Source organism: Falco biarmicus, chromosome 1 (assembly GCF_023638135.1).
Source record: "Falco biarmicus isolate bFalBia1 chromosome 1, bFalBia1.pri, whole genome shotgun sequence".
In the NCBI taxonomy this organism is placed as follows: Eukaryota; Metazoa; Chordata; class Aves; order Falconiformes; family Falconidae; genus Falco; species Falco biarmicus.
Window position 1 is genome coordinate 23,150,567 of NC_079288.1, and position 12,022 is coordinate 23,162,588.

The 12,022-nt window shown below is 45.8% G+C and overlaps 1 protein-coding gene across 4 annotated transcripts in view; it reads left to right on the top strand.

The window, feature by feature from the left end:
- The window catches only part of LOC130157691 (sphingosine-1-phosphate transporter SPNS2-like), a 141,456-nt gene that overhangs the window by 113,490 nt on the left and 15,944 nt on the right, over positions 1-12,022 (top strand). The window contains exons 10-11 of one of the 4 annotated variants that reach the window (XM_056357610.1): positions 6,281-6,444; positions 10,513-11,109. In XM_056357610.1, coding sequence (XP_056213585.1) covers positions 6,281-6,444; positions 10,513-10,609 — 261 coding nt within the window. In that variant the 3' untranslated portion in view covers positions 10,610-11,109. Of the gene's footprint in view, positions 1-6,280; positions 6,445-7,006; positions 7,780-10,512; positions 11,110-12,022 lie in introns of those variants that run through there. The other 3 variants (XM_056357583.1, XM_056357593.1, XM_056357602.1) reach the window with 3 other exon arrangements.

A 12,022-nucleotide genomic window follows, 5' to 3' on the forward strand; every position in this document is an offset into this window, starting at 1 on the left:
TCCAAGTAAATATATCTGTATAGGAGGTAGTTCTATATGTAAAGACTTGCCTGTCTGAGGAAGCGGAATTCATGTGTTACAGTTGAAAATTTGTATTTTGTGGTTTTAAATGCTATGGCTACTTCAGAGTAAATCTGTGCTTGTGCTTACTCTGGAATAACACTTTTTCCAGTTTAGTTTGCTAGACCAGAACGGGCCACAAATCCGCTGCCGTCTGACTTAGAAGCAGGGCAGTGGAATAAAGCGGATCGTTGCGACGCAGTGCTGCAGTCGGGGTGTTTTGTCCCTGTCTGACCTGTGCAGCCATTCCTCAGATGTGGCCTGTTACGTGCTTGCTGGTGATAACAGTGTCCCTTCTGCCAAAGCAGGGTGCGAGATGAACTGGAGTTCAAAATGGCAAGCACATCCTGTAACAAAAACATGCAAATTGTTCTCCTAGCATCACTCTCTGTTTCACGGACTATCAGGAGATATTCCACTGCTGTTGTGGGATTAAGGATGGAACAGAGGTCTCTGTCTTGTTGCCTTTTGCAGCATGTTACATATTCTAACATTTATAGTATATGTAAGAGTGTATAGGCAGCGTCTTCCATCACCTGATGGAGATGAAATATGATACACAGTTAATTTTTTAATTGTTCTTTCTTTACCAAGTGCCAGCTGGTAAAGACATCAGCTTGACTGATGTGCTGTAGCCCTGACAGTATCACTCCTGCTGTAGAGTTTCCCCCGCCATCATGCTTGCAGATGACCCAGGTTGTGGCGAGTAAAACGGGACTCACCCTTGCAGTCCAACATCTGATGTACGTGTGTCAGGGAAATACTGTGAGGAAGGGAGCCCCCCGGCCCCTCATCCTTATTAATGGTTTCTTCAAGCAGCAACTTCAAGTTGAGGATTTCTCTGGTCCTGGCTGAGCTGAGTAAGTAAAAGCCTTTTCCATAGTGCATGGAAAGGCCAATCTTTGACGTGGCTGTCAGCTGCAAAAAAAGGGGAGAATTAAGCACCTGGAGACCAATCCACATAGGATTTATCTCCTCATTGCAATGAGCTAACAAGCTTCCAATTTCTGATGACTCAGCAACAGCCAAGATTTAAATCTGCCCTAAAAAACCAAATTACTTCCCATACATAAAATGCTCTTTGCCAAGGGTTCCCAGCCTGTTCTGGTTTTTTGCCAGAGCTGCTGTGCACCTGTTATTTCCTGTGACTTTGATTAGAACTGCAGGTTCTCAGTATTTTTGATAAATGGACGTTTAAAGTATGTAAAAGTATCTCATTAAGGAAAGGCCAGAAATCCAGGGCTGATTGTTGTTTCACTCAAGTATTTCAAGCTCTGTCCCATCTGCTCTGTCACTTGTGGGCACTAAAAACCTCATTAAATCAGTGGCTTCTTTCTCTGAGCTGCTGAGGACCCTGCACACTCCCAGTACAGACACAGAGTTTTCCTGGTGCTGAGCACCTTTGTCCAGCTTCTGCAGCATGGGGGAATGACCTCCTCCTGGAATATTCTGCCAGGGAAGGGGCCTGTGCTGCAAGGGGAGGTGGGAGACAGGGATGCTGCTAAAGGGTGTGCTCCCAAACAGTGGTCCTGTGCCACAGACCTGATTTCTACATGTAAGTGGGCACCCCCATTCCTACATGTTTAAGGACCTCTGCCCTGTCATGTGAGCTGTGTTCCTCGATTCCACGTTCCCCTGGGGGGAACGTTCTCCCCTGGGAGAAAGCCCAGCGTTAACTTAGAAAATCTGTGGCAGACCAGACCTGGAGAGAAATGGAGTTTACAACATGAAGAAAATAGACTTTCAACCCTCTCCAGGGCAAATGTTATCTGGAGGCAAATGTTGCTTTAGCACCAAGAGATGTACAAAGTCCATTTCCTACCATTTCAAGCAGAACCCTTGATTCTTTAAATTTAGCGCCGCCTTTCCAAGCAAGCAGCACTTATTTAATGCAGCTCGGTAATCCTGGGAGAGGGTACAAGGGCATGAACAGGTGAGCCTGCCACAGGGGAGCAGGGCAGGAATCCTTGTTGTGAGTATTGCTGGGGCAAACTCGGGTACCACGCACTGATGCAGGGTACTGATGTTGCCACCAGCTGAGTATTACATTAGTTTGCGATCCCAAAAGGACACAGTTGAGATTAAAAGGATGTTTCGCTTCTTTTCTCCTCCAGCATCCAAACATGCAGAGGTTAAAATTGAAATAACTTTTAGACTATAATTGCTTTTACCTTTGTGCAGTTTTCTGAACAAATATTGTAAAACAACCAGGTTCACTTCCTCTTCTCATAATGTGTTTCTCATGCCATTTAGCACAGTATAAATGCTTGTGCTCAGGCCCAGTAACTTGTTTACTTTTACATTATAAAATCCCTTATTTTAGGTTTCTAGTCCTCATTTGCATTTGTATTAGATTTTTAAAAACAAGCAAAGAAACCTTTCACATGAATCTCTGAATTCAGAGCGGGTGAACCCCAAACCGTTGTGGTGATGCTGTGGGGTTACAGGGAGTACTGTGTTAAGGAACTGTACTGAAGAGAGGAGCCAGGGAGAACCTGGCTTGCATCAAATTGGTAATCGTGAAAGTCAGGTATTTGTGCCAGATACTGCAGTAGAAATAGCCTTTTATGTAGCAAGATTTGTGCCCAAGAGGCAACGTCAGAAATTTAGAAAAATCAAGCAATTGCAGAGGAATTGAGATGTTGACTTGGCAATGAGACCAGGTAGATGAACTGATGATTTCAAAGATGTTGTTACCGTTACATTGGCTAATTAGTAAATCAGTTTAGCTGCCTAAGCTGTTCAGGAGGGACAGCAACACAAAAGCAAGCTGTCTTGCTAGGGCTTCAGCCCACCTGAGCTTTTATTTCCTCAATAGCCTGTCCAGTGTTCCAAAAACCATAGCACATGCTTCCCAAGAAAGGTAATGGAGCTTCCCTCTTTTCCTTCGTTGTCTTCTGCACTCAGATTGAGACACTGTCGGAGATTTGGGGGTTTTGGATCATGCCTGCTGCAGCTATACAGTTAGTTCTCCAGAAAATGGGCATTTTCTCTAGGTGGACTCCATCCAGTTGGCTGCCACCAGCTGAATACATGCCATTTGTATTTGGCTGTAAAAATGCCACCAGTATATTTAGCAAAGTCATTCTTCTTGGTCTGAGATCTATGTTCCACGGTGAGGGAAAAGAAGACGTGAACTTTCGTAGTTAGGGTGTTACCAAAGACCTTTGATTAGACTGCAAAGCAGCAGCAGGGCTTCCTTACCGATTTTCCACCCCCACGTTTTGGGCAAAGGCTTTGACGATTTTTGCCACCTACCAATTGGCAGGACAAAGAAAGGAATCCCACGCACGACTCCACGCTGAAGAACTGGCACTGACTGTGCATGCAATCCCCACTTTCTGTTACTCATGACAGAGAGAAGACACCAAATATATCGCTAGCTTAGATCCTGCCAGATCACAGTTAGACAACTCGGGGTGCTGCCATTGCAAGGAGTCTGGAAACCCCCGAAATTGGCAGTCCAGAGCAGACCATTTGGCAAACCGTATGTCGTTCTTGGAGTCTAAGTCTGTAATTATGTCCTGTGTCCTTTTGAGAGGAGATGCCAAAGTTTCAGTCTTAGCAGGTGACTTGTAACCGAGTGGAACAAAACAACAGGGACTAGTGACTGTTAACAGCAAAACATACGTGGGCCCTGATAATGTTCTGGAGTTGGGAGATGCAGGCATGGGCGAGAGGATTGTATAAAACCCAGATGAGAAAGCCCAGCTGGCTTGGTAGGAAAAGTTGTATCTTGGATGGGAGGCAGCACTGGTTTTTCTAAAATACGCACTTACAGGTTAAGTTTGGTTAAAAATGGAATAGGTAGCAGATTCAATATTAACGTGATTTGTTGGTATAAAGGGTCAACGTGATGCCTTAGAAGGGAAGGTGGGGGGCAAGCTGCATTTGGGAGTTTTGTTTGTTGGAGGCTTTACGTTTTCAAAGCTAGTTTCAGCCTAGAATGTCATGTCATCCATAAGAGAAAGCAGTTGGAAGCACATGCCTGGCTTTTCATTCTCTACTCTGATTTATCATGTCAATTTTTTGAGGGATTTATTGTCTGGTCCTTTTGGAAGATAATTGCGTTCATTCCCAAAAGTGAAAAGGGGTTTAGAATTTCTAAATTTCTATTTTAGAATAGCCTCAATTCTGGCTGTTGCACACAGGAGCTGATTCAATGCCAAATTTTGGTTCGTAATTAAGAGTAAGGGAAATACTGGGAATTAAGGTGTCTGGATGCAAGAGGGAATAAATTACTAGCTGATGTCCCTGTCTTCTGGGTGCAGTGCGTGTTCTGCTAATTTCCTGTAGGTGCGTTCTTCTCACATTCAAGTCTTGTTGCTATTTTTAAATTAAGTCTCACAGACTAATAGCCACTGCTATTTGCCTTCAGTCTAAGGACTTTTTTTTTAACTATCATTTCTCCCATAAGACTTGTTTGTAACACTGGTTTTTCCTTGTGTGCATTACACACCGTGAATACAGTTCTCTTGGAGAGGACAGGAACACCTCCTTAGCTATATCCCAAACTGAAATTTTCTCCTCCTCCTTTCTAGGGCAGGGAATAAACCAGAGAAGTCTGGCTAAAAACCTTCAGTTCTTCTTGTAGATACACTCTTCCAGCATTTATTCTCTCCTCTCTCCATGAGAATGCTCCATGCTGAAAGACAGCCTGCTGCAATTTCGGGTGCGGTGGTTTCACCTCCGGCATCGGGCTGGCCACTTCTCCTTCCTGTAGCTGTAGCAGGGGCCAGGCTGAGCTGTAGGATGGATATTAAGGCTCTGAGCTCACCGATGCTCCAGAGCCTTCCCGTGAAAGCACCCTGCGATCTGTTCATGTGGCTCCCCACGAGTGTCATCCTTCTGTGACCTCTTGTTGCGCTTGGCCTCTGCTGAGACATCTCTTCACCCATGTTTACCTTCAAGGTCGCTGCAGGGGGCTGCAGGGCTGTGAACGTGACATTTCCTTACTCGGTTGTCAAGACTGAAGCCTTGAATGTCAGGTTTTGCTTGTAGTTTGTGTCTGACGCCACCTTTTCCATTAGCAGTAATGTAGCAGTTTAGAAGTTGCTGCACAAGCTCCGACTATTTCTGGAACCGATTTGCGTGCGTGCACAGCAGTAGGATTTTATGTTGCAAATTCCCTGCAGTCTTTTGGTATAAACTAGTATTTCTGCTTCAACAAAAAAGTCACAGATAAAACCAGAGCTGGACAATTAAATACCCTATGTTTTGAGACTCACCCCTACTGCTGCTACCACTCTGTTGGATTTATGGAGAGTCAAGTTGTGTGCCAGACAGCAAAGATAAAAATGTGATTGTTTTAGCTACAGACAGTGATTAAATATTACTGAGTTTTAGCAAAAGCTTTTAATAATGAACTGAATAGTGCCAGGGGATGTCGCTGCTCCTTGGTGTAAGTGCAAACTTGTGTTCCCTTCCCCATAATTTTGCTTTTTTTGGCTGTCAGAAGGTGCAGGTTGCCTGGGCTCAGAAACCCGGTGGCGTGTGGTTCTTCGGTGTGAGCGCAGCCTCTTTGCAACAGACCTTGCCTGAGCCTGCGGGGCACTGTCACGTCTTGCTCACAGTCACACTCAAAGTGCAGCAAGCTTAGGAGGTTAGAAGAGGAATGAGGCCCATTCCTCAGACACGGGGCTAAAAAAACCCACGTCTGAGTTCTGTTTCTGAAAATCAGATGGGATCTGGTTTTTTGTTCCATGAAAAACATTTCCCTCTTCCCACCCAACACAGAGAAATGGAGTTTAATACCTTGTTTTGCTGAAAAGTAGGTAAGGGGCGGGGGTAAGAGGGACTTGACAGAAATTGAAGAAGATTGATGGCTCCCTCACCCACTGAGCAGCGCCAGCGCAGCTCTGCCTGCGCTCCAGGAGGCTTGGTCAGTACAGCGAGGTTAGACACCCACGGATGCTGTCACTGAAGCAGCCAGGGAGAAGATGGAAAGGGCTGTGGGAAGAATAATAGATCAGGCCAGAAGAGCGACAGGGAGAGGAGACAGCCCTGCCAAGCTGCTCACAGCATAAGTTGCCCAAGTTCCAGAGTGGCATGCGGAAGGCTGAGGCATGCAAGGGATATTCGGCTTTTACTGAACACGCTGTTCCATTTTAAACCTCGTGCACATGTTCAGTGGGTGGTTGTTTAGGGAATCCTGTTCCCTTCACTGTTACTGTGTCTCTTTTTCATCTAAGTGACTAATTTTTTTGCCCATCTCTCCTAGATCTCGGACCTGATACGACAAAGCACAAAGGAGTCCCCAGTCTGGGAGTTCCTCAGCTTGGGGTACGCACTCATGCTCTGCCCGTTTGTCGTTGTCCTAGGAGGGATGTTTTTCCTGGCCACAGCCCTCTTCTTCCTAAGTGACCGAGCCAAAGCTGAACAACAGTGAGTAACCTGGCAATTGCAAATGGGGAGGTACTGCAGCCTGTTTTCTCTCTTGAACGTTATGCTTGTCCTCTTTCCCTGGCCTTGGTCCTTCCAGGTAAAGGATGTTGCGTTGTGCATTAAGAACTTGGGCTCAGCAGAGCGCATGAGGCTGCACGAAGCACAGGGGCTTGGGTCATGCTGGCTGAGCATCCTTTACACGCTTCTGCTCTGGTGGAGCTCTGTTGTTGGCCGTACGGCCTGGAGGGGAGCACGGGAGTTGAGGTCACAGGCCCCTTTTACCCTTGCGTGAGCATGTCACAGCCCAGGCCATCTGTGGTGAGTGGGACCGGCGGACTGCTAGGTGAAGAGCAAGGGATGCTTTACAGAGCTTGGTGGTCAGCGTTGAGCCCACAGTCCCATCTCAGCCCCCTGTGCCCTGCTCACTGCCCCCAGTACACAAGAACAGCAGGCAAGAAGAAGGCCGTGCGTGGGGACATACGTGCTCAAGGGTTGCTGTAATAAAGATAGTCTTTCCCAGTCCCTTATTGCAGCTTGTAAAAAAAAAGCTACTGTTTTTCAGTAAAGAAACCAATTCGGACCACCTCACGGTTGGCAACTACAGTAATTCGGAAGACGCTTCCACATGACATACAAACTTCTGGGGTTAGTCTCTTTCTCATAATTGTCGAAAAATAAGAGTATCTATGTATAATCTCATGCTGAATATGTGGGTAGGTGACTAGGCTGGTGTTGGCTCTAAATTGCCTTTGCCTTTCTCCCAGTGGGAGAATGGGAGACACGCAGAGGTACAACGCAGACAACAGGCTGTGGCGATTCTGCAGACAGAGCGACGTGTGTGCCTTGCAGTACCTCCAGGAGGAGGGCCCTGTCGCTAGACGTGGCACAACTCGAATGAAAATAAGGTGTTTGGAGGCTGGCATAAGTGCGTGAACAGTTTGGGTGGTACTTTCTGGCTCACGCCATCGTATCAGATGGATGCAAGAGGTTTGGAAGCGGTGGCACAGATGGTGCTGTAGCTGTAAGTGCCCTGTGAGTGCAGTTCCACTTTCCTTTTACTAACACGCCACAAATACCAGAGAAGGGAAAGGTTTCCTGCCTCCTGGTGCCTTTGGATATATGCATTCTTCCTATGATGAGATCTTTAAGCATTGTGTTAAAAGCAGGACCTCATCGTGTGTCTTGTGAGGAGGTTAAGTCCTGCACAGTTGAACTTCAGCGTGGCTTTGGAGATGGGACATGACTGGTGTGTGCCCTGGTTTGTTATCTGCATGTAAGGCCTTTGAATTGCAAAAAGTGAAATCAGAGATTAGATGTTAGGAAGGACTTCCTAAGAGGAGGGGGGCAAAAAAAAAAAAAAAAAAAGGAAGTTAAATGCTACAGCAGATTATTTGGAGACATGGAAGCTGTCCTGTGTTTCTGAAGGCCTTCCTGGCTTGGTCCTGAGGAGGAAGATGGGAGCTGCTCTCTGGCTGCCTTCCAGTCCCATTTCTCTAACTGTGCACATAAGCTGCACTTGCAAGTCTAAATAGTGATCCCGTGGGGACATGGCCAGGTGAATGGAAGTTTCTAGGTGCTCAGGGTGGCTTTTTTTGCTGCGAGGAGCTGAAAGTTCCGTTTGGTGCCAGGGCAGTGATACATTGCAGCAGATAAAATGCTCCTCGTGTAGCCATAGCATTAGCCTTTCCCCAGGACCCTCCCCTTTTTCCAGGAGAACTTCGGTGTTTGTCTTCACTGTATTCCGAGGGGAGAGTGCTCACTCCACTTATAATTACGGTGGAGATACGTGATATTGCACCATGTGTGTTGCCAGCGTGCCATGACAGCATCTCAGGTGGTGAAGGAGGATTTCACTATTCAGGCACTGATGAATTCCAGGTCATTCCCATCTTTATCAGCATGTCTAACCCCAGCTGGGCAAGGCACTGTGGCGTGCCACTGGTATCACAGCTCCCGTGCAGTGCTGAAGGAAGAGGCCTTGCTCAGGAGGCACTGCAGGTCACTAACTGGTTGACTCTGCTTGGGTGCCAGCGCTGGTGTGTTCTACAGGTTTGGTTTAGTGCCCCAGAACATCAGCTTTTCATTAGTGTTACTGTGGGAGGGAGACCATATCCCACAGCTCTGCTTTTTCCTGCATAAAAGTGTTTATTTCTGTCTGTTGCCATCTAGTCTGAGCAGATTTGGTTGTACTCGGCTCATGTCCAAAGCATACCAGCTTCCCAGGCAGGCACTGGTCTGCTTTTCGAAGAAACATCTTCAGGCTTCAGTCCTGGTTTTGTTGGTCTTAGCATCCTTCCCTTACCTGGTCTGTCTGATTCACATTTGTTCATGAATTTTATATTATTCAGCCACGAATCTTTTGTGTTACAAACCGGCTCAGATACAGAAGGAGAGCAGTTGTCGTAAATAATGGTTGACAAAATAATTTCTCTCAAATGACTCCTAGTGCCGTATTTCTGGGATATGCCCACTCCCATGTTAAAAATACCCTGGCATCCTACAGTCAGATTCCTGGAGAGCGCAGCTTGATTCGAGTTTGACACGTTACTGAGCAGTAAGACAGTGTCTTTATGCCGTGTGCGTCGACTGCGTCCCGTCTGCCGCTAGCCCTACCAAGACTACGGGTTCAGTGGTCTCCTCGGAAGAAGTTGGAGACGGGGTGGGGGGGATTTGTTTGTTATTAACTACGTGCTTGCCTTGAGAGAAGAGACAACAGAGCGTTTTGCTATCAGAAGCTTAAAACTCCGTGCTGGATGCCAAATCCAACGTCCAGCTCCCACCTATGTGACCGGCCATCTGCGCTTGGCATTGCACACCTCTGGCAAGGACAGCTTTCTCCCTGGCCAGCCCTCCCGGCCATCCTACCTATTACTTGCTGAGTACAGGAGAATTGCTTTTTCAAGATGCCTTGATTTCCCTCTGCAGTCAGGCGTGCTGCTCAGACGACAGGACTTGGAAATGTGCTTTGCCAAAAGAAATCAATTAACCTGCAGGAATCACAAACGCTGGTGTCACACGCCAGAGATTAAAGCCATTCATCACCAGGAGGGTCAGGGCATGCGGGGCAGATGTCACAGACCTCTCTAATGAACTAATATGGCAGCGAAGAAGTGTAACGCTGCTCTCTGCAGCTCTGCCTATGGAACTTTACCTTTCCCTGCTTTAATTTCCATGCTTCTGTGAGAAGTAGTTCAGAGGTTTATTGCTAGGATTTTTTCATTTGTTTATTCCTTTGTGTAATGGTCTCTGGGCTTTGGCTTAGAGAGAACTTCTTCCAGGCAGGACAGAGTATCAGGATAGCAACCTCTCTTTCCTGTAAAGCTTCCTCCAGTTTCCACCACACTTCCTTTCAAAAACAGAATTTCCAGGCTTTCAGTGCCTCGTGACTTTTTTTATGCTACTTTTATCGTTGGCACAATTCCTGGCATATTTTGTAATTACCTTTTTAGCACAGGAATTCCAGTCAATAAGACTGCCCCTCTTACAAAGAAACTCGTGAGAAAAATTTCTTTATGCAGCAATTCTTTTTCTTTTTAAATCACAATTCTTTTATAACTATTTTCATCCTGCTTCTGAAGTCTGACAGTTTAAAGAGGCTTTTAGTAAATTTAGGAGTAGCAGAGAACATGATACAATACATCACTGTAATATAATCCAATCATTTTTTTTTGGGTGCGATTTTTATAACACAAATTTAATCCTACCCTTCCAAAGTGGTAAGAAGAGAAAATGGTTAAGAATGGTTTCTGCAAGAGCTCTTATGCACTAGTAATAATAAACACTTCTTTTTTAAACCACTCAACTACCAATCCTGCTGTGATTTCACTTGACTCTGTTGTTGTTCCTTTCCCGTTCTGTACTGCAGCGGAGGGTTAAAGCAGTCGTATTTTATTTCCAGACGTGACTGCACTCTGTACTGTGTTTCTCTTACCTGCTTAATGAAAATTTGTGAGACCCAAGCCGTACTTTGAGAGCCTCTGGAAGACGATACGTACACGTACAGTCTTGCCATGGCAGAGCCCTACAGAAAGGGAGCAGGAATCTGATAACCTTACTTTTATTCCCCAGCTCCATCACTGAGCCCTGTGCAGCCTCGGCAGCTATCAGCCAGCCAGCGGCTTTCAGAGGTCAGGAGCGCTTCAGGTACCGCACTCGTTGGAAGTAAAAGCTCAGCACTGCTGAGAATTGCATCTGTGGCCTGTCTGTGTCCTTTTCCTCGCTCATAATGCAGATAACTTGAAAAAAACAAAGCCTCACCCTAGGGAGCTGCAGAAGAAACGTCTGCATTGGTACTTATTAGAAGCAATGGCTTCACCAGTAATTAGAAAGAATGTGCTCTTCTTATTATGAAAAGGGAAGAAAGAAAAAAAAGTCCTTTCCCCAAGCTGTGACAACAGTTGGGTGCCAGGCCATATAAATCACTGTAATGTAATTAGCGTGTAACATGATTCTTTTCTGGGCAGCCAGCCTGAGTGTGAAGCATCTGGAGCTTTGCTGAGCACCGACGCTCGCGCTCTGCACGGGCACAGACCTGCAGGACCACCGATGCTCTGCAGCAGGCGCAGGGTGACCCCCCAGTGCTGTCTGCTACAGTGGCCACTCCCAGGCGTTGCTGAGGGAAAACCCAAACTCACCGAGATTTTTCCTGAAAAACTCCACCCTAGAGGATAGCCTACCCTTCAAAGGATTTTTAAATTTAATTTCATTTTTTTCTTTAATGCCTAGTTTTATACCTGGCAGCATGAGATTTTCTTTTTCCCATATCTTTCCAGAGGTGCAGAGAGATGCTCTGGATGGGTATCCCAAGTTTTGTAATTGTTCAGTCCTGCTCTGCGTCCTGCAAGATATATGCTGGGTATTTTTGCTAAAGATACAGCAATGCAGATCAGGCAGCAGGATGCAACTGCAGTGTGTGTCCCTGGTGCAGACGTGAACAGGAATAAATAGCTGCACTGCTGCAGCTGATCAGAACAGAAGAATTTAACTATTTAACTAGCCAGCACTCAGCACTTCAGAGAGTCCTGCAAGCCTAAAGGGTTCACCCATTTGTTTACATGACAAGAATCAGGTTATTTAAACAGCTCTAGTAGGTTTTTCTTCTCTCCTAAAATTAGATTTAAGCAGTTAATAAGAAAAAAATTTTACTCTTCACACCTTTGATCAGGTGTGGAAATTCTCGCTGAGTAGCAGTGCTGATTAACATTTCATTTTAAAAGTGGTGGGTACAAACGCTAGAAAGAAAATACCCATTACAGACTAGAGAGTGCAAGCCACAAAAAGAACAATCCCTAGTCCATGCACCTTTTCTGCTCTTAAACATGGCACATCTGCAAATTACATTACAGGAAAAATGAGAATAATCCATTTTCAGACTCTGTCTTCTGCCTCACATCAGGCTTATTTTTAGCCTTTGCTAGAACTAGATAAAAAATGATCTCCCAGTTCTCCTATTGCAGCAATTTGAAAGTGTCTGACCTTATTTTTGCTTTGCAGATTCTATTATGTGGGGCAGGGGAAGGACTCACAGAGTTGTCAACCTTCTTTTTCTCTGATTTTTCTGTTGCAGCAGTTAGAGACA